Genomic DNA, 19,762 nt, shown 5'->3' on the forward strand with positions numbered 1-19,762 from the left:
ACGGGCCACAGACAACATTGGCCCAATTTCAAAAGATAACTGATTTTATAACCTTGTGTTTGACTTCCATCCAGAAGTGTCAGCAGGTTATCAACTCTATTTGTGCAGAGTTCTCCACTTTCTCCTGCATCTCTGAGCATGCTGACAGCAGCCTGCACACAGCTCCTAATGAGATCTGTTGTATCAAGAATATCTCCCAAAACCTGCAAAAAAATCCATCTATCAGTTATATTTATTTAATAAATGTGTGTAATAATGGATAAATTGCTTAAATAAATTCTGAATCTATAAACTGTTTCCCATATGTTTTGAAACAACAACAACAACAACAACAACAGAGAAAAGATAAAAGATGAGATGGTTGATCAAGATCATCCATCTATCCATGTCCCAGAATACAAAACATGTTTGAGTTCATTTAGCAGTTTAAGAATAATTTTTAATTAAGTTTTGAAATCAGTGAAATCATCAGAAAATAAAACATCTTATTCAGATTACCTTTTATCATGGGCTTTTCTAAAGTCACACTAAAAAAAACATCCCAAGGAAAGCCAAGTCAAAAAGGCTGGGAACTCAGGTTCTCAAATTTCTCAACTGCCTTCTAATCATTTGTCACATTCGAATAATTACCTCCACCAAGGTGATGCTGTTTTCACCTGTGTCCGTTTGTCTGTCAGTTAGTTGGTTGGTTTGTCAGAAGCCAAAGTGACGGCTCAAAGAATTACATTTCACTTTCTTTAACGTTGCAACATAGGGTGTTTTTCTTAGCATTTTTGTCAGCAGTGTTATAAATTCCCGAATATTTTTGTTGACAGCTGGGATTATTTCTAGTCAGGCACTCTGAGAATAGGCAGGTGCGAATAGAGGTAGCTTGCCTATGTTGAAGAAATGTTGCAAGTAGTGCATTTCACCTTGTGAAGTAGCAGTAACGGATGTATGTTTGTTTTTCTGAGCTGTTTTCTGGAACTGTGGGTTAGTTTGACTCACTTGCTAATTGGGCTTATGCTTGTTAGCTCGCTGTGTTACATTGCATGTACTATGATGTGGGTGTATTTAAGATAACAGCTCAGCTATTTTATCAGCCATTTCTGTTTGCATTTATTTACATTACATTTATTTATGTTATATTGCTGTATAATGCTAGAGTACTAAGCTTAAATGATAATGATTAATTTTGTGTTTGATTTAGATTTAACTGACCTGCTCCACTGACTGTTAGGTATGTCCTACGTCACCAATTGAAAATAATGTACATAACTAATTCCTGAAGAGTTGGGACGCTGTGTCAAACATAAACAGAAAATAATGTGATAATATATTAATCTCTTTTGACATATACTCAAAGTAAAATAGTAAAAAGACATTATATCTAATGTTTTACTCATCAGTTTTATTGATTTTTGCAAAGAAATGCTTTTTCTGAATTTTATACCTACAACATGTTGGGAAAGATGTTGAATGTTCCAAAAACACCTGTATGGAACATGGTAAACAGGTTCAGCGGTAATAGTATCATGATTGGGTATGACAGGGGCATCCTCAAAAGGCTCAGTCATTCACAAGCAAGGATGGGGTAGGGTTCAATAATTTGTGAAACACGTGATTGTAGAGAGGATATTCCTACCATGGGCATGGGAACATTTCATATATAGGAAACAGTTTGTTTGCAAATGTTAGCACTATGATTTTATTTACATTTTAAACAGCGTCCCAGCTTTTTGGGAATCAGAGGTTGTACAAGTCCATAAAACTAAAAGATACATTGTTATCCAATGTTATACTTCTACAGTTAGTTTGTTTTGTTTGTTAACTAATTGTAACAGTCGGAGTTATTGAATGTAGCGCCACTAGGTGGCGCCTCCTTTTGTTAAGTGGATAATGTAACCTGTACCTAGAAGAAGAGTTGATGTGCTTCCGCTCCACCATGCGTAGCAATGCCGCAAGCGGAGTGAAGACCACGCTTTTATTTGATTTTATATTGTGATGTATAGGTGTAGGATCCTCGGCCTATGTGTGTCAAGGCATGTATGCGTGTGATAACTAGTGCCATAGCGACCTGGCTTGGTATGGTCTGTAAGTTACAGTGGAATAAAAGTATGTGCGGAAATCCCACATGTTGCCTGCCGTGTCGTCTGAGCTAACCGGAGCTACCGCCACTGAAAGCGGACCATAACCTTCCCCTGCACCGACCACGTTACATAATGCATTAGAGATAAGTAAATTGTATTTTTGTTATGTGGCCTGACTGGCAATCAGGATCCTCTTGTTCTTGTTTATAAACGGATGGTAAATTATACTTACAATGGAGTCATTATTTTGTGGCACATGGGTGTGGTCTTCTGTCTCTGTGGCTTGAAAAAAAGGGTTACAGGTGAATGTAATCAGTCACTTAAAAAAATAACATTCTTTAGGAAAAAATGTTTTTGTGGAATTACCCTCAGGTGGCTCTTCAAAAAGGTCACTTATGCACTGTTTTTTCAAGGAATGAACATCAGACACAAACTCTGTTGATCTCCTGAGATCATCAATGTGAACAGACCCCCAAGAACCTGTACAAAATAAAAGGCAGACATATTAAGAGCTGATATGTAAGTTTTAACTGTTATTTATATTGTCTGCTCTTTCATTTATTTTGTTTCTTGTTGTTACACTTACTCTGTAGTGCTGGGTTCTGTGTATGAAATGTGCTACATGACCTAATCCATTATCATTATTGTTGTTGTTGTGCTTATACAGCATATTGCTGCTGACATGAAATAGACACATTTGCTAGTCATGCCGTGAGTGTGTAACAGCAGGGCTAACCTCCTTGAAATCCAACATAGGAAGTCCCGCCCTCAATTCGGAGAAGTTTGGTGACAAAGTACACAAATGTCTTTGTGTTGTCAGTCGTGGCCCACTTGTTTATTTCATTGATGCATGAATACCTAAAAAAAATTAAATGGAAGTAAAAATGGGAGGTGAACAAACATTACCTTTGCAATAATGTTTGAAAAATATGTGATAGTAATTATTTGATAATATTTACACTCACTTGGCTGAGGAAAGAATATTCCCTCTGTAGGAGTCTTTGTCATAGTCTGTTTGAATAATGAGCACTTTGTCTACAGGTGTTGAGCCAAGAAATTCCCTAGTACCAGAACATAAGCATGCTTTACAATTGAACAGACAGAGTGAACACTTTACAAACTTATGCAGGCCCATATCACGTAGTATCTACAAGGATTGGACGATTGGACAAATATGTCAGCTATTGCCAACAGAGTCTATCGCTGGTATTTTTTGGGCAATTTTTCTCATTCCATTTAGCTAATTTAACAGTCTGCTGATGAAGAAGTGAGAGCTGGTCCTCAGAAAAAGACTCAGCTGAGCTCACCCAGCAGAACTAAGAGGCCAGCAATGGCAGAGAAAGGCAGCAGGGGAACCAGTGTGTAGTGCCAGAATATTTTTAGATCTAACTACATGAATTAAGAGTTTATTTTTGGTTTTTTGGAGTTGGTGATTTTGGAAGAGCAGAAAGACTAACTGAGATGGTTTGGGTGAGTTTTATTTTGTTTCTGCCGAGTTTTAATAATGTCTGATTTACAATGAGCTAAATGCACTGTATGCAATTTCTGCTGGATGGGGTCTCTCAAAAAAACATCTATCTCAATTCAATCTAATTCTATTCAAATTCTTTAATAAATCGCCAATCCTAATATCTACTCAATATAACACAAAACAAAAATACCACTAGCGTGTGGAAAAAAAGGCTGTTTAGTTAGACTAAAATACCTAGGCACCACACTCTTTGCACTGTACTTTACACACACCTGATTATCTTGAGGAAAGAGTGCTCTGTGTCAAACTGTTGTAGTGACAGCAGCCTGATATCAAGGTTTGTCACTTTCTGCAGTTGTTGAATGTCTACTGCAGTCAGTAGCCTGGAAAAAGTTGTGACCTTCAAAAAAGCAAAAGCCTAGAATTATGATTTTAAATACTATGCAATCATCTCTCGTTTGCTATTACAAAAAGGAAAGACCACCAGCATATATTGTTACTTTGTTATGTTCTATCAATCTGTGATGTATAATGTAAAAGTACCTCAGTGAAGAAGAAGTGGGACTGTTCCAATTGTTGTGTGTGATAGACAATGTAGTCTCCCAGTGAACTGTGCATTTCCTCTTTAACATATTCCTTTATGAAGTGTTCTCTTTCTTCATCAGGAAGTCTGGCTTTGTCCAAACGAACAACTGAGTCTGGAGTGGCACAGTTGAGCAGAACATGTTTGGCTTTGTCCAGAATGGTCTGAGAATCAGTGTCAGCCCCTTGATTCTCTGTTACTTGCAGGATCACAGATGAGCATGTGTCTTCATGGTAGCCGATGAACACATCACTTGGATCATATTGCTTTTTCATTGGATGTTGAATCCATAAGGACACAAAATTTTCAACCCATTCCTTTAGTTGTCTGGCAATGTTCTTCTGCTCATTTCTGAGAACAGTGTTGATGTCAAGGTAGTGTTTCTCCATCCTGTTAATCAGTGGGATAGGAAACTGCTCATAGACCACCTCTTGCTCTTCAATGACTATAAGCCTGAAGTTTTTGTGAACCCTGCATTTCACGCGATGTGTTCCTAATCCAAGATCAACATACTTTTGACCCCCGAGAGTAACATAGTATTGGTTGAGAGCATCATACAGACTTTCATACAGATTCTGAAGGTTCAGAAGCAAAACTGTCTGTCCGGTCTCCATGCAAACCTTGACACGATTGATGTTCTTACAGATCTGCATGTACTCCTGATCCTTTGGGAAACTAGACCCAAAGATGATCTGTGGATGTATTTGGTTCGAAGAGAATTTCTGTTGGAGAATCTGAAGGGCTGCATAGTTTTTTGTGAGAATTAAGAGGTAACGACTTGCGTCAACTTGGCAAGCTGGAGAGATGCTTTGACTGACCAAATCATCGGTGGTGATGCTGGCATTTGCAAAGTCATCTCTGAGTTCTTTGCTGAATATGCCCATCACGTCCACAACCTCTTTTCCGCTGAAGTTTCTCAGGACTGCTCCAGTGATTTCATCTGCAGTGGGTCTCTTATTAGTGATCTTGGTAATCGAAAATACCATTTTTATCAGACTGTAGAAATCCCGCAGACCAAAGAAACCCTTGCCTTCTTCACATACAGTGATATATGCTTTTGCGAAAGGCTCAAAGAGGTGTTTGATCTTTTCAAGAACAATTTCATCAGACGAACATATACCCTCAGCACTTTTGATGAGCTCTTTCAGGTTCAGATCTCCACGGGACACAAAGATTCCACGATTCATCTTGGCAGGGTCAAGAGCCCAGTTGGAAATTCCAATGAAACCAACCTTTTTATGAGGTTCTGGTTCATCATCAACACAGCCCTCTTCCAGTAATGGGTGCAGTGTTTTCAGTGGCATTTTAGGGGAGTCTTCAGCCAATCCAATCTCATCTAGGACAACTACTGAGATGTATTCATCCAAGATTTTGCTTTTCTGAAAGCGGGCACAGTGTTTGAATGTGTTGATGATTCCTTCGGGAGTTGAATGGGGGCTGCACTGAAAAGACACCAGATGTATCTGCTTCAGCCTCTTGTATAGCTCAGAATGTGAGGCAGGGCCCTGCATTGCATCTGCAACAAGGGTTTTGGACAGTGATTTTGAGCTCCCTGGTTTCCCAACAATAAACAAGGGAATTCTTAGCTCAACACAGATCACCATCATGAAGAAATTTTCTTTCAAAGCCTCATTTCTGGCAATTGTTTTACCCATGGGAACACCATCAAGTAGTAGGTCCTGCATGAGTTGGATTTCCTCTAGTACCCTCTCAGTGTTGTATTCAGGAGGAAGCAACTGGCTGATAGTTTTCCAGTATGACCTTTTGTCTTCTAAGCATGACTGATAGCACACTCCAGTGGCCATCAAGAGTGACCAGATTACTCTGTCACTAGCAGGTAGAAACCTGTCGGAGTTTTTTCTCTTGTGATCGAATTTACTCAGTTCTGTTGCAAACATGGAATGATTTTTGTGGAACCACACAAACACGTTCATCCAACGTTCAACATCCCTCAAACTGACAAAACTGCATTCATCTTTCCTCTCCCTCATGAATTTTTGTGATGATGACAACACCTGAGTTATGGTTGCAATATCATTCTTCTCAATCACATTGGCCTTCACCTCTCTTTGCACCATTTGTTCAATGTACATTTTCTCCGTTGAGTCATTGAGCTGCCCAAAATCCCAAACAAGTGGAATCATGCTGGGGGGCAACTTATGAACACGATACACAAGCTGGCGTAGAGGGATGGAGCCAAGTTTGTCATCAGTATCCTCAGCCCTGACCCGGTAGCCCAATCCAGATGCCTCTAATCTTTCAATCATCTTGTCTGTATGCTTCCTGTAGGGGTTGCATGCAGCAACAATCTGTAGTCCTGTTTGAGAGTCAAGTTGTTGTCCCTGCACAGAGTGATCACAAATGATTTCTTTGATGCTGCTGATGGCATCTGTGGTGTTTGCCTCATCGAAGAAAAGAACAAATTTATGATTCTTTGTGTTTTTCCGTGCAAGAGTTTCTGCTTCCTTCACTTTCTCATGAAGCATTTCTGAAGTAGTTCCTCCATGAACCTTGACCAGTTTCATGTTTTCTGCCGATGCTCCACACCTTCTCAATTCACACATGAATTTTATGAGCTTTGTCTTACCACATCCCGTCTCACCCATTATGATTACTGGGATGCCGCACCTGAATCTCATATGGATTGCCAACATTTTGAGAATATTATCAGTGGTCAGCTCATATGTTTCGTCTGGATCTGTTGACGATTTGACGCCAAGCACTCTACACAGAGTCTCCATCTTGTCAGCTCGAGGAAGCTGATCAAAGTCCCTATCAAAAGGAACTCTCTGAAGTTTTAAGCCATTGTACAGCTGTCGAGTCATGATGTTTTGTTTTATCACTTCTCCTGTCAAGGGATTTACGGCATCAACTCCTTTCTGGTCATTGAGCTTCAGGTGAAACCCAATAAAAGTCATCGACATGTGGTCATCATTAAAAAAGATGTATGGATGTGGCTCAGATTCCCACCTCCTACGAATGAGGAATGGTGCTAAGTCTCCTTCATTAAGTTCACTGTTGTCAATTTGTTGCCTCCCTGGGCTCTGGTCAGTGATGCATAATGATGGGGTTGCAAAGTCTTTGGACATCAAGATCATGAACTCAACCACAAAGTTTTTGAACCCACGGAGAGTGTCTCCAACCAAGTCAACATTGCAGAAATCTGATTTCTCACAGTCTTGCAACTGAAGATTAAGGAACCAGACAAAGTTGCGTAGCTCGGCCCATGATGGATCTATTATGCCACAGTGGATTAAAAGTATCTCAAGACACTTTGCATGTGTCCCCTCAAAGCCCTTGTATGTGAAATTGTCGAGATTGTTATTGTTGTAAAAGCGTGAGAGATACTGGAATGGTCTTTGATAAGTTTCACTCCTGAAACATTCGTCATCCATGAGGGGACCATCACTCTCCATGTCCGCATTTTCCTCACTTCTCATTTCCAAAGCCATAACCTCCTTTGGTGGATGACAATATACCTTCGGGAAAACGTCTGAGAAAACAACATTTTCCTTTTGCCCCTAGCAAAAACAAAAATACATATAGATTTAAGTTTAGAATCAGTTAATCAAGCTTATTCTCTCAGGCAAATATCTTAATATTTATTTCAGCAAAAATAATTGTACCTAACTCTCCTACAAGATACTAATAGCAGCTACTGTATTTACCTTTATACCCTATTTAGCCACTCATCCCTGCCCTTCCTGTTACTGAAACAAAATGCCAAGACTGACAAAATGTGGTTGTATCTATCTAAATTTTATTGCACACAGGTGAACTTTAGTTATTTGAGAATCTGTGTTACAAAAACATTTCATTAAACAAAAATGCAGCAATTGTAATATTATTTGTTTATATCAGTAATAAAATGAAATCAATAGAATTGTGTAGTATGACTGATTGATGAAGATGAAAAATGCACAAACTGAACATCTGTACTTACAGATCCAGGGGCATATTTAGATTGATTGCTGGTGGATTCCAGTAACTCAATGATATACAAGTGTTTGTGGCTGCAGTGCCACACCCATCCATCGGAATCCATCAGGTACCGCAAAAAGAAAAGCTTGAATATGAATTCATTCAAGCCTTTTTGCACCTGGTATTAAAAATAACTTTATTAGAACAAATCTTGACGTTACTGGATACAACAAACTTTGACCATTTTAAGCAGTGGTCCCCAACCTTTTTTGCAGCACGGACCGGTTTCATATACGACTTAATTTGGGGGGGGGGGGGGGGGGGGGGGGGGGGGTGATTAAGTGTAAATGAAATTACACAACAAAGTGCATAAACACCCTACGTAGGTTGCTTTCTGCTAGGTAACTTACTAAGGTAACATGCAGTCTCCAGCAGTTGTCCACTCGCCGTCCCCGCAGCTGCAGTTCAACCACTTATTCAGCCAAATTGAATACAGTTGTCCATCTCCCTCTTCTTCCGTCTCATCATAATTCCTTTTTTCTTTGCAAAGTAGCTCTCCGAAGACGCTTGTTTTACACTCATTTTAGCTAGCTTGAGGGCTTATTTTTTAGGGTATACCATGACTGAAACAGGTACGTGTCAAGCGCGCCAACAGGAACTGACGGATGTTGTTAAAAGAGAATCTGCTTTTCAAAATAAAACAACTTTCCGAGTATGATCGTCAATATAACGGAAATAAAATAACGTATTTATTCTTTCTCTGCGGCCCGGTATCAAGTGACCCACGGACCGGTACCGGGCCCACAGTGGTTGGGGACCCACTGATTTTAAGGATTCTCTTAAGAACCACATTGTTAAAAAATAATCAAAGATCTTTTATTACCATGGTTATTTAAACATTGCTTACCGAGGATGTGACGTCAATGTGAAACACCTTGAGATCTTTTCGTTTTGGTGTGTCATACAAAGACTGAAGAATTTTGTGATCATCAACCTCATGTTCAGTTAGTCGGATGCACTTCTTGAATGCAGTTCCTTGTTCAACACTTCTCTCCAGCTTTTCATACAATCTTTGGACATACAATGACTTGCCTAAAATTGAAAATCACCATATATATAATTTGGTAATGGAAACGATAGCATCAATAATAACTGAGTGGAATATGCTTTGAAATACAGTATCTATGTACTCCAAAAGTGACACAGATAATTGTGCTAAACAGTACCAAAATCTGAGAATGCTAGTGCTTATCTAAAGGCAAGCATCAATAAATATGAGAATTGCAATACAATGTACAACAACATTGCTCACATGAGATCCACTTTGAAGGATTAACTTTTTTTAAAATGTATCCCCCTAGATTACCTAACCCAATATGCAGCATGCAAAGTGACTGCATAATTTAATTAATCTCCAGCAAAAAATGTTGCCAAATGGATAAACTATGATTGGGAAGTCAGGCTTGTGCAATAGGCATTCTTGGAACTGCATACGGATGCAAATATTTCTACTTGACTTAAAGTTAAATAAGCAGGTGATATCGCTCATGTTCAGATTCTCATTATGTGCGTCTTAGAAATCGCTGTTAACAATTTTGCATGTTTTGTTATCGATATCTCTGCATAATTCCTTTACACAGGTTGAAATAGACAGAACATCAAAAAACTTAAATAGTTAAAAATAAATATTATAAAACTACAGTTTATGTGAGACTTACCTACTCCTGCTCTCCCGGAAGTTACAATGCCAACAGAATGGCCACCTTTGAACATAGCATTCCTGTGGTCTGAGTGCACAGTGTAATGCTTGGACAAATACTGCTGGATCTTTTCCAATGGCTCTTGTGGCACAAAGTCTCTTTTGAACTGACTGAATGCAGTGGGAATGTAAGTGTGCTCCCCTTCAGAGCTGCAAAAGATCACTAGCATGTAATCGTGTTTAAACTGGGAACGCAGTTTCTGAAAACACTTCTCCATTGCACAGCTCACATCATAGGTTAGTTGGTCTGCCCAAAGCATTGTGTAAATCTTCTGTCCAATGTCACCTGGTGTGAGACATCTCCTCAGAAAAAGCTCTACTTGCTCATTAGATGTAGCAGGGGTACACAAGAGAACCTCATCATAACTTGGCAGTGGCTCATAATCACTGGTCATGTACAAGCAGATACTTGAAATCAGGACATCATCATGTGGGCAAATTATGAGGTTAGGCTGGTTTGAGAGGAGGCGTTTTGGGAGCTTTCTCCTGAGTGAATTGTCTTTTGTATCTGAGAGCACTGGTTCTTCCCATTCATTTTCATTTTGGTTTTCTGCGACAGTCATCATTTTTAACAGTTGCCCTAAACTCCTTACGTCCAAAAGGTCATGGAAAGCTATTCCCTCATTTCTCACGTAACCATTCCACAACATTTCCAGTTTTTCAAAGCCCACAGTTTGATCTGCCTTGTCTGCGAGATCATCTGTGGTCAAATTACTCACATTAGCTGAAGACATATCAGTGTCATCCTGCCAAAGAAAGTGACTTTGAAACTGACCATCTTCATCAATCCTTTTCCCAGGCGTATACTGTTTGTGAAATCTTTCCCATGTGCTCCACACATCTGATGTTGTACAGTTTGGTTGGATAAAAGAGAGCATCATCAGAGCTTTGTCATCTATTTCTATATTTACATTTGCCGGCGTCACAACACTGCAGAGGTAGAATATTTGTTCTGCTGTGAAGTAGTTTAAGTAGTAGTGATCAGATCTCTGTTTGTCCATGAAGTTTCGCCAGTCACCAAGAAACAACTCCAAGTTCTTGGACAGTGCTCCAAGTTCTTCGATAAGACTCCCACATACTTGGATGCGATGCAGGGTCTTGCAAAAATTGATTTCCATAATGATACATGGGTCACTCTGAGTTTTGCAATAAATCTTAGCTTCCCAACACCTGAAGAGTGGGCTCCCTGCAGCATAAAGGTCTACAAATGCTTTGGTAAGTCTTTGGACATTCTCAAAAACCTGCATAAGAAGAAGATACAGTGAGATTATAATTAACAAAAAAAATCAGACTTAGAATATCTCTTTTCATAAAATCACAAAAATATACAATTTGTATACAACACCTCAGTGAAGCATTCCGATGTGCTGTGATTTTGTTCCCCTCTTCCAGACATGAGCATAAGCTTATTTTGCAATTCTTTCAGGTCCGCATAGGTGTATGTCTTGTTATTCTCATGTCCATCCTGAATTTCCAGGATCAGGGAATTCTCTAAAGTGAGCTACAGGGAACAAGAAAGCAAACAGCAATATGACAGGGACTACATTAGTGTTTATTTTAGATTAGACCTAACTAGAATTACTACCCCACAATTGCATGCTCATTCATGGAGTGAAGACTTTGAAGGAATATCATAAAAGGTATTAAATTTTATTTCAAATATTGGTCAATATTAAAGCCACTTTTCTAAAACTCATACAATCTGCATCAAGTCCGAAATTTTAGTTTCAGTTTGTTTCTTTCATCTGACAAAATACATAGATGCATGGTGTTTGAACTTTGAAAGCTCTGATACAGATTATCATCATCCTAACATTTATCCCAATGCTTAATCTCATGACTAACATATGTTTATTCTTTCAACCTCACCTGTGAGCCTCCAGCCTCTCCTCCTACATCTCCTCCAGCTTCTCCTCCTCTATCTCCTCCAGCCTCTTCTCCTCCATCTCCTCCAGCTTCTCCTGCTCTCCCTCCTCCAGCCTCTCCTCCTGTATCTCCTTCTGCATCTCTACTATACGTCACCTGACAAAAATATATTGATGCATGACATGAACAGTGGGACAATTTAGGGTGCAACAATCATCAATTTTGATGATACGGTTATAGAGGAAAAAACTTAGTTTCACAATTATCATGAGTTTGGATGTATAAAATCACATTTGTAATCTGAGGTTTTATTGTACTTTTCCCTAAATCTTTCATTGTTGGTGTTTTTTTTTAAACAGTTGCTGCCTTTCGACATAAAAATAATACATGAAAATAAGTGTATGTCTTTGGCATTAAATATAAGCTTTTTTTTAAATCTTTGCATTGTTGAGGCTCTACAGTAATAATAATAATAATAATAATAATAATAATAATAATAACAATAACAATAACAATAACAATAATAATAATATATTTTATTTATCAGCACTTTCAATAAAACTCAAAGACACTTTACAAGATTATTGAGAGCTTTGTAATTGATGAGGAGGATCTTGAAGTGGATATGCTGCTTTATTGGGAGCCAGTGAAGGTGTTGCAGGACGGGTGTAACGCTTTTCTTTGACTAACTTACACTTTGACTTCTAAAGAAGTCTTGTGTCCACTTTTCTTTTTTTAGACATCCTGGCTGCACCTAATTAACAAACACACATACCGTAAATGACCAAATAATAGCCGGGGTGTTTATTCGTGTCAATCACTTAACAGACCAGGCGTTTATTTGGGACCAGGCGGCAATTTGGGACAGGCGTTTAATTCCTTCCTCACAAAAATCCGGGATGAAAATGTCACAGACTTTACCAGGTTCTCTGTGAATTCTCTTCTACGTCACCAGCAACAAAAAACTCTGCCTCGGCATTCGAGAAAGATGGCGTACGAAGAGCAAGACGAAGCTACATCTTTGTACATTTCGTATATGGTGTACATGACAATGACACAAACTAGATGCAGAAAGACGCCACCGCCGTCCTTCTACTTCAGGCTCACAGTCCCGGGAAAGAAATCTTGCGCCTGCGCAGAATGCAAAATCCGATCCGATGTGATGGAACGTGTACATGCACGAGTAATGCGACTATCAATCGAATAATCTAGGTGTTTTAATTCGACTATGAGAAATCCGATCCAGTCCGATTTAGTCAGACTAAGGTGTATACATGCATCTTAAAAATCCAATCATAGTCGGACTAACCCAGTAATTCGGTTTTCTTGAGTGTCATGTAAACGCACTGACTCGTACATTTGTTTCGCCATCGCCCTGATCATTTTGCGGGACACTCTCTCTTGGCGTGCCCGTTTGCTGATAACCCGGTCCGGCATGTCTATGTCTAGCTCCTTGCTAGCCTTCTTCCTACCTCCACCAGGCAGCCTGGTCCTTTTGCTGTCCTCCTCGTAGAGACGGTGAAGCTCAGTTTTATTTTTTCGCCAATCTCCCACTCTCTTGGGGTTGACAGAGAACGTTCTAGCGCAGTGGTTCTCAATTATTTTTTGTCATGCCCCCCTAGAGGACAGAAATGTTTTCGCGCCCCCCCGAATTGAAATACTATTGAGAACCTGATAATATTTATTTATTTATCTGTATAAACCACTGTATGAGTTGCAGCATTCTGCATACAATCACCTGATGATTGTATCCAAAATGGATTTATGCTGTCCGCTGCCAGAGCTTTCAGGCATAAAACACAAACAGGTCTTTCCTCATTTCCGACCGTGTTCACGGTAAACCCAAGGTCTATGTAGGCATCGTCATATTTCCTGCTGCATAGTTCCCGACCGAGGGATTAGCAGAAGAGCTTGTGTTTGTCTCTTTATAGAGGTATCAACACGGAGTGTTTTATTTTGAAAAGTAACCGGATGTTATATTGTTATTTCGGCGCATGACTTCCTATCTGCTCAGTGCAAAATTCAACTGAATTGCTGCGTCTTGCTCCGGCATTTGCTAGATATATAGAAGTCCTGCATAGCTGTTCTGGAGGGCTCCGGACTGCCAGAGCTGGACGGAGCAGACACGCAGCTCAGCGGACCTGCTGGAAGTTAACACATAGGTTTCACTTTCACTTTAGTCTATCAGCTCCACTAGCGTGATGGAGACGTAATGCAGTGGACACGTATCCAGTGGAAATAGACCTTCGCGTCCTGCCCTGCCTCTCACGCCCCACCATTTGAGAACCACTGGTCTAGCGGCTGCTTCTCCCAAGTTTTCCTCTGCATATTTTACGAGTTTGAATTTCTCAGAATTTCAACTCGTACTTTTTATTTTTTTTGCTGCACAGCAGCCATGGCGGTCATCATTGTGATATTAACTGACAGAAAGCAAGCACAATACTTGAAAAAGGCGAAGAAGAAAAAAGGGCAGTGTCACCGGTCATGTTTATCGGCCTGCAGTTCATCGCTATCCACTTGGCAAGAACACTCATCAGCCTGTCGGTCGCAGACTTGCTCATACGCAGGGTGTTCTCCCCGAGTTCAGTTTGGTGAAGAGCTTTGCTATGGCTCGCTAAATTGCTAATGTTTTTGCTGCTAACGTTAGCTGTGGCTGCACTCGCGACTGGGTGCTTTGTGTTGATGTGGTAGGCTAAACTTGAGCTGCTTCGGTGGTAAGCAAACTTCTTCTTACAAAGAAGGCATATCAGGCCCGGTTCTAGACTGTCTTGATTGGGGGGGCAGTAAGAAATGTTGATGGGTCACCAACTGCTACTGTTTTGAGTGCCATAGAGATGTCGTTTTTTTTGTATGCCTACCAGTCTATGATGCCAACCCAGACGTAAGCATCGCAGATTGCCGTGGTTCCATTGGCAAAGCTCTAACGGGAATTCTTTTTCTGGATTGACGAAGAAAACAAATTCTGTGGCCAACAAATTATTGATGTCAGTCTACTAACATATTTTCTATTTCAATTTGAAGCTACAATGTAATTGGCATTTTACATTTTAAGCCCACCTCCACCTCCCCGATGTAGGACAACTTTATCAATGCCCAATTATAATTAGTTATCTAATATTAAATGGAATCTAAACCTAAATATTGCGCAACTGGCAGATAGAACTTTTGACGCACGGAAAGAACACACACTTTTGAGCCCCAGTGATGCTATAAACAAGTGCACCAAAACATGGACATATCAATGCACAACCCCAATGCATAACTAAATCATCAGAGCCAGCCGTTCCATAATAAAAATGTCTTGCCATCATTCGTTATCCATGTTTACCTCTTCTAGATGAAGCTGCACTTGATTTTAAAAACAAATCAGTCGGTTTGCAGCATTTTTCACTGTCAGCCTACAGTGCTCTCAGATTTCTCTCTCTCTCTTTTCTCCGATCACCCCTTGTGTGGCTTGATGCCTCGATTCTTTTTTTTGCTAGCTTAATCTCAGTCAGTTTCCAATTTTCAATCTCCAACTTCCAACAACCACGCAGGCGCGGTCAGAGACGTTCTACTATTGTAGGAAGGAATTGAAGAGACTAAATTGTCGTTTAGCTTTTGAATAACTCTAAACAGGGAACAGAGTGATTAGTCAGCTGGCCCATAAGGACTTGTGGTTCCTTTGGCATCTGCCCATGTTTAAGATTGTCAGTCTGCCACATACATTTTGCCCCACCACCAAATTTCCCAACCTCCCTTCATATCTACCACGATGAATTTGGGAAATTTGGTGGTGTTGCAAAATGTAAGTTTCTTAATAATCTGTGACAAAGCAATTTTGTAAACAGCGCTATAAAAATAAATAAATAAATCTTGTCGGATTGGTTGATGCTATATTATTGTGCAGCACTTTCTCGCGCTTTGGAAAGTCGTGTGTGCCTGCCTGGGTTCCCTGTTTCTCCCTGCCAGATGCCAGCAGCCTCAAAGTAGCCGCTGTCGGAGGCTCTGGCCCCAGGAAGTAACGTTAAACAGTGGCCGGCGGCGCTAACCTGAATTTACAGGTTATTGAGTCCCCTCTCACTAACGTGTGTTGTTTAATCCTGTCGGCGGGGGTGGGTGAGGCTCATGGGCCAACAGGACTAACAGCGGGGCTGGCAAGGGTTGAAAGTTGAAACCCGCTTCACAACCGGGTCGTAGCCTGCCCGTGTGACGTTTCCCATGCCGCGGAGCGGGACAAAGACAAACTCGGCAGCAGCCACCGATGGGACTAGGCTACTACAAGCAGTTGCTAGCCGACATGCTAACTACTAACAAGCCTGGAGTGCCCACAGTATCTAATGTGATGCTGAGAGAAGCTGCTACTGACTGTATGCACCGTACAAGAGAGAGAGAGACACCGGCTCTGTTGGCAGAAGAGCCGTGGACTGTGATTACTCTGAGCAGCATTTATGGGAATACGTTACAATATTATATATTTGAATATACTTTTTTTTTTTTTTTCTCTTTTCGGAATGAAGCGGGGTCGGTTTGGTGGGGCAGCTGAAGCATTAGGGGGGGCATTGCCCCGTGCCCATGCCTAGAACCGGGCCCGAGTCATATCAATCTACATTTATCAATGGTGCCGTCGGGGCGTTTGTGAAATGTAAATTTCCCATTCATTGGGCCGACAACTCTCACATGCTCCTCCATTTTCACGTCTCCTCTCCGCTTCTCACCTTGCCCTCCCAACTACAATGGGAGCCTATCAGCTTATGCTAAACCATCCCCAACACAATGACAGCCAATCAATGTCCACTTCAGGGTGTGACTGACCACTGTTTTCCACTCAAGCACAAGAAGCCGAATGCACAAAAACAGATTTTATAAAAAGGCAACTCGCATACACAAACAGTAAGTTAGAGATTAAAAATTAGATTAACGTGATTAAAAAACATAACACGCTAAATATGACTGAAATTAATTAATTGCAATTAACGTGATAATTTGACACCCCTAGAATTAGACTCTGCATTTATTTGAAACCTGCACCTGGCGTTTAAAGGGGACCCTGCATTTAACTGAAACCCAGCTGTACACACACGCACGCACGCACATACGCACATGGACACCGATTCAAACGTTAATGTAAATGAAACCTCGGATATTACAATCCCTCTAGCTGACGTGACCCAGGCAGCACAAACGCTCACTTTACAGTGGCAAATTAATAAGGACTCCTGGGCAATTAGCCGTGATCTGCATTACCAACATGTGACTTGGCCAAGCTGGTAATCCCACCTCCTGACCTAAATGACACTAACAACAGGGAGTTTTATAAAACAATGTTATCATCATATGACCATACTAAAGACTACAGGTAAGAAGCAAGTAAGGCAGCACATTATATTTTAAGTTACTTGTGAAAACTTAAAAGTTTAAACAAAAATCTAAATCTTTAAATTCTAGCGCTGCAATAACAATCATGTACAATATAATTACTCATAAAGTAAAGTCAGTGAGGGTCCTAGTTCTCCCTCTCTAGTCTAATACTGTAATTAAAAGCTTGACACTGGGTAGACTTTTGGCTGAAATTGCAATCAGCTGTGTTTGGAATGATATTTAATTTTATAGTAAATATTCTGCTAAGATCTAAATATAGGTACCCCAGAAATGGACAAAATTTTATATCATTCTGTTTTGAAAGTGTTTTTTTAACAATCACAAACATTAATTTCATCAGATGGTAAACCTGAAAACATAAAAAGCTATCATCACATGCACACGACTTGGAAAGCCAGTGTGATTTTGATACTAAAATAGTATCTGTTGAAAAACATCCACTTACTGTAAGAGGTTATAATCTGTGCAGTTGAGATGTGTTGACGTGTTTATTTTTTACAGTTTCTTTTTAACACTAAAATTGAACTAAAAAAAATGATTATGATGATACGTAACTATAATTGTTGCAATGATATTTTTCCAGTACTGCCAAAATTTTTTCACATTGTACACTGAGTTTACCTTTTTCTGGTCTTGGGCCTTGATGGTGTATATTCCTCTCTCATTGATGGATGTTGCCAGGGACAGAGATGAAAATTCAACAGATCCATGGCTTAGCTTCACAGTCTTCAACCATTCCAGATGTCGTGCTGTATCCCTCTGAAATACGTTACAAAATGAATAATTTTGAGTGTAATTCTTCACATTAACTTATAAATCAGTTTTCTGTATTTTCTTCAAATAGCAAAGAATAAATAAACAGTAGCCATTTATCCATTTTATATATACATTTGATAAAAAAAACCCCCCCAAAAAACAGGATGTGGTTTGTATAACAAACTACGTAGCTAAGATCCCATCAGGGGATAAACCTTTTCCTAAAATATTTGCCTAAAACGTTGAATGTGACAGTGCACTAATTAAAGAAAACCTTTATTTTTTTCACTTTTAAACAATTTGGTTTGGATAATAAGACATCTTAGTAACTTTTTATGGATTGTGGTTTAATTGTAGAAGCAATTTACTTACATATGCTGGTGACATAAAGGATGGAATCTTACCAGCTTTGTCGGTAAATTTATGTCACTTTTAAGTGCTTTCCACAATTTTGACAGTGACTCATTGAAGGCCACAAAATCAGAGTCCTGCTTCAATCCATACAAGATGGATGAGAAACCAAGGACAGTATCATGAAAACAGGCCACTCGATCCACTTCCAGGTCATTCTCTCCGGCAGAGATGGATGCCAGGTCGACAAAAACTTTCAGCTCATTGATATCTGCAATTAAAAAGTTCCTTAAGCCAATACAACCTCTTGTCTATAGTACTTGGTAACAAAAAAATGCTATTTACTGTACCTTCAAGTGCTTCTTTAACCCACAGGACAAACTCTATGCTCCGACTGAGTTCCTGAAGACATTCCTTGCCATCATTCGTAATGTCCATCAGAATATTTTTGGTCTTCACGAGGTTATCATCTATGTAATTCAAGCAGTTTTTCTTGAAGTCACCTTGAGTCTGAAAAAGTATATCCAAAGTATATTGTTAATTGTATGATTTGTGATTCTAAAAGGCTGTATAAAAGTCTATTTTATTCATTTATCTTTTCAGTTTTCTCAAACTCTTGTTTAAATGATTTTTTGTGAATTGTGGGTAAATATTCTACTAGTACTTCAGTATGTTATTCATAGTACAAGACCAAACTAGTCTTCATAAGAATTATGAAGTTTCTGGTGAAGTAACTGGTGTTTCTTTTAAATAAATTTTTAAGGATAAAGCTGCTCTTCCTAACTTTAAATGATTGGGAAACATACCATTTGCAACAATTTCTCCAGTACATTGAAGTTTCCTTCTGGACATATTGTGTTCCTGATGTCCATGATGATTTTAGCAGACTCTATCGCAAGATGAAGACCATGGTACTGTTGAATCTGGTGAATCCTTTCTCCGATCCATTTTCTGTCATCAGATGGATTTGTTTTGCACATGATGTCCAATTCTTCCTTCAATTCTTTATATTTTCCTCCACAGTATGCAAAAATGCTGTCTATGTCCTCTAATAACAGTTCCCCACTCTTCAGACCATCATAAAGCCTTTTGTATTTGCTGTAGCAACTCTGGAATACTTTGCTGTAGACCAGGTCAAGAGTGTAGATTTCCTTATTTCCATCAAGTTCTTCAGTGTCATTTGTATCATGGTGGTCTATTGACAGCTCTCCTACTTGGTGCATCCAGCACTTTTTGAAGATTGTGCTGTCTTTAACAGCATGCAGTTTTGAAGCCATCTGACGAGCGGCATCACAAAGATTGAAATAAGTGACTTGCCCATGTGCAGAAGAGGTTTCTCCATCAAGAGTGTGAACTTTCATGAATTCATTCAGGTTCATCATCTCAGTGTTCTGATCAAGTTTTTTGTCCAGCCCCTTAAAGTCAACTGTGGATCAAAAAGATAAATGTTAAGAATATACAGTCCTGGCACGCAGATAGTTGCGTGGTTAGAGCACATGCCATAAACGCAGCCAACCCGGTTCGATTCTGGCTGGAGGTCCTTTGCTCCATGTCACATCCCCCTCTCTCTCCTGTGTTTCCTCTCTGTCTACTGCTAATAAAGGTGTCTACGCCAGAAAAAAATC

The 19,762-nt window shown here is 39.7% G+C and overlaps 1 protein-coding gene across 1 annotated transcript in view; it reads right to left on the bottom strand.

Moving 5' to 3' along the window:
• Nucleotides 1–19,762, bottom strand: part of LOC115591392 (E3 ubiquitin-protein ligase rnf213-alpha-like) — a 73,128-nt gene that overhangs the window by 31,828 nt on the left and 21,538 nt on the right. The window contains exons 22-36 of the mRNA XM_030433385.1: nt 18,944–19,563; nt 18,488–18,647; nt 18,191–18,408; nt 17,652–17,789; nt 11,149–11,304; nt 9,763–11,044; nt 8,952–9,136; nt 8,067–8,222; nt 4,084–7,644; nt 3,813–3,940; nt 3,035–3,130; nt 2,806–2,927; nt 2,436–2,549; nt 2,302–2,351; nt 53–203 (exon numbers count right to left, since the gene is read on the bottom strand). Coding sequence (XP_030289245.1) covers nt 53–203; nt 2,302–2,351; nt 2,436–2,549; nt 2,806–2,927; nt 3,035–3,130; nt 3,813–3,940; nt 4,084–7,644; nt 8,067–8,222; nt 8,952–9,136; nt 9,763–11,044; nt 11,149–11,304; nt 17,652–17,789; nt 18,191–18,408; nt 18,488–18,647; nt 18,944–19,563 — 7,137 coding nt within the window. The remainder of the gene's footprint in view (nt 1–52; nt 204–2,301; nt 2,352–2,435; nt 2,550–2,805; nt 2,928–3,034; nt 3,131–3,812; nt 3,941–4,083; nt 7,645–8,066; nt 8,223–8,951; nt 9,137–9,762; nt 11,045–11,148; nt 11,305–17,651; nt 17,790–18,190; nt 18,409–18,487; nt 18,648–18,943; nt 19,564–19,762) is intronic.

The sequence above is a fragment of the Sparus aurata genome, chromosome 11 (genome assembly GCF_900880675.1).
Source record: "Sparus aurata chromosome 11, fSpaAur1.1, whole genome shotgun sequence".
Classification (NCBI taxonomy): domain Eukaryota; kingdom Metazoa; phylum Chordata; class Actinopteri; order Spariformes; family Sparidae; genus Sparus; species Sparus aurata.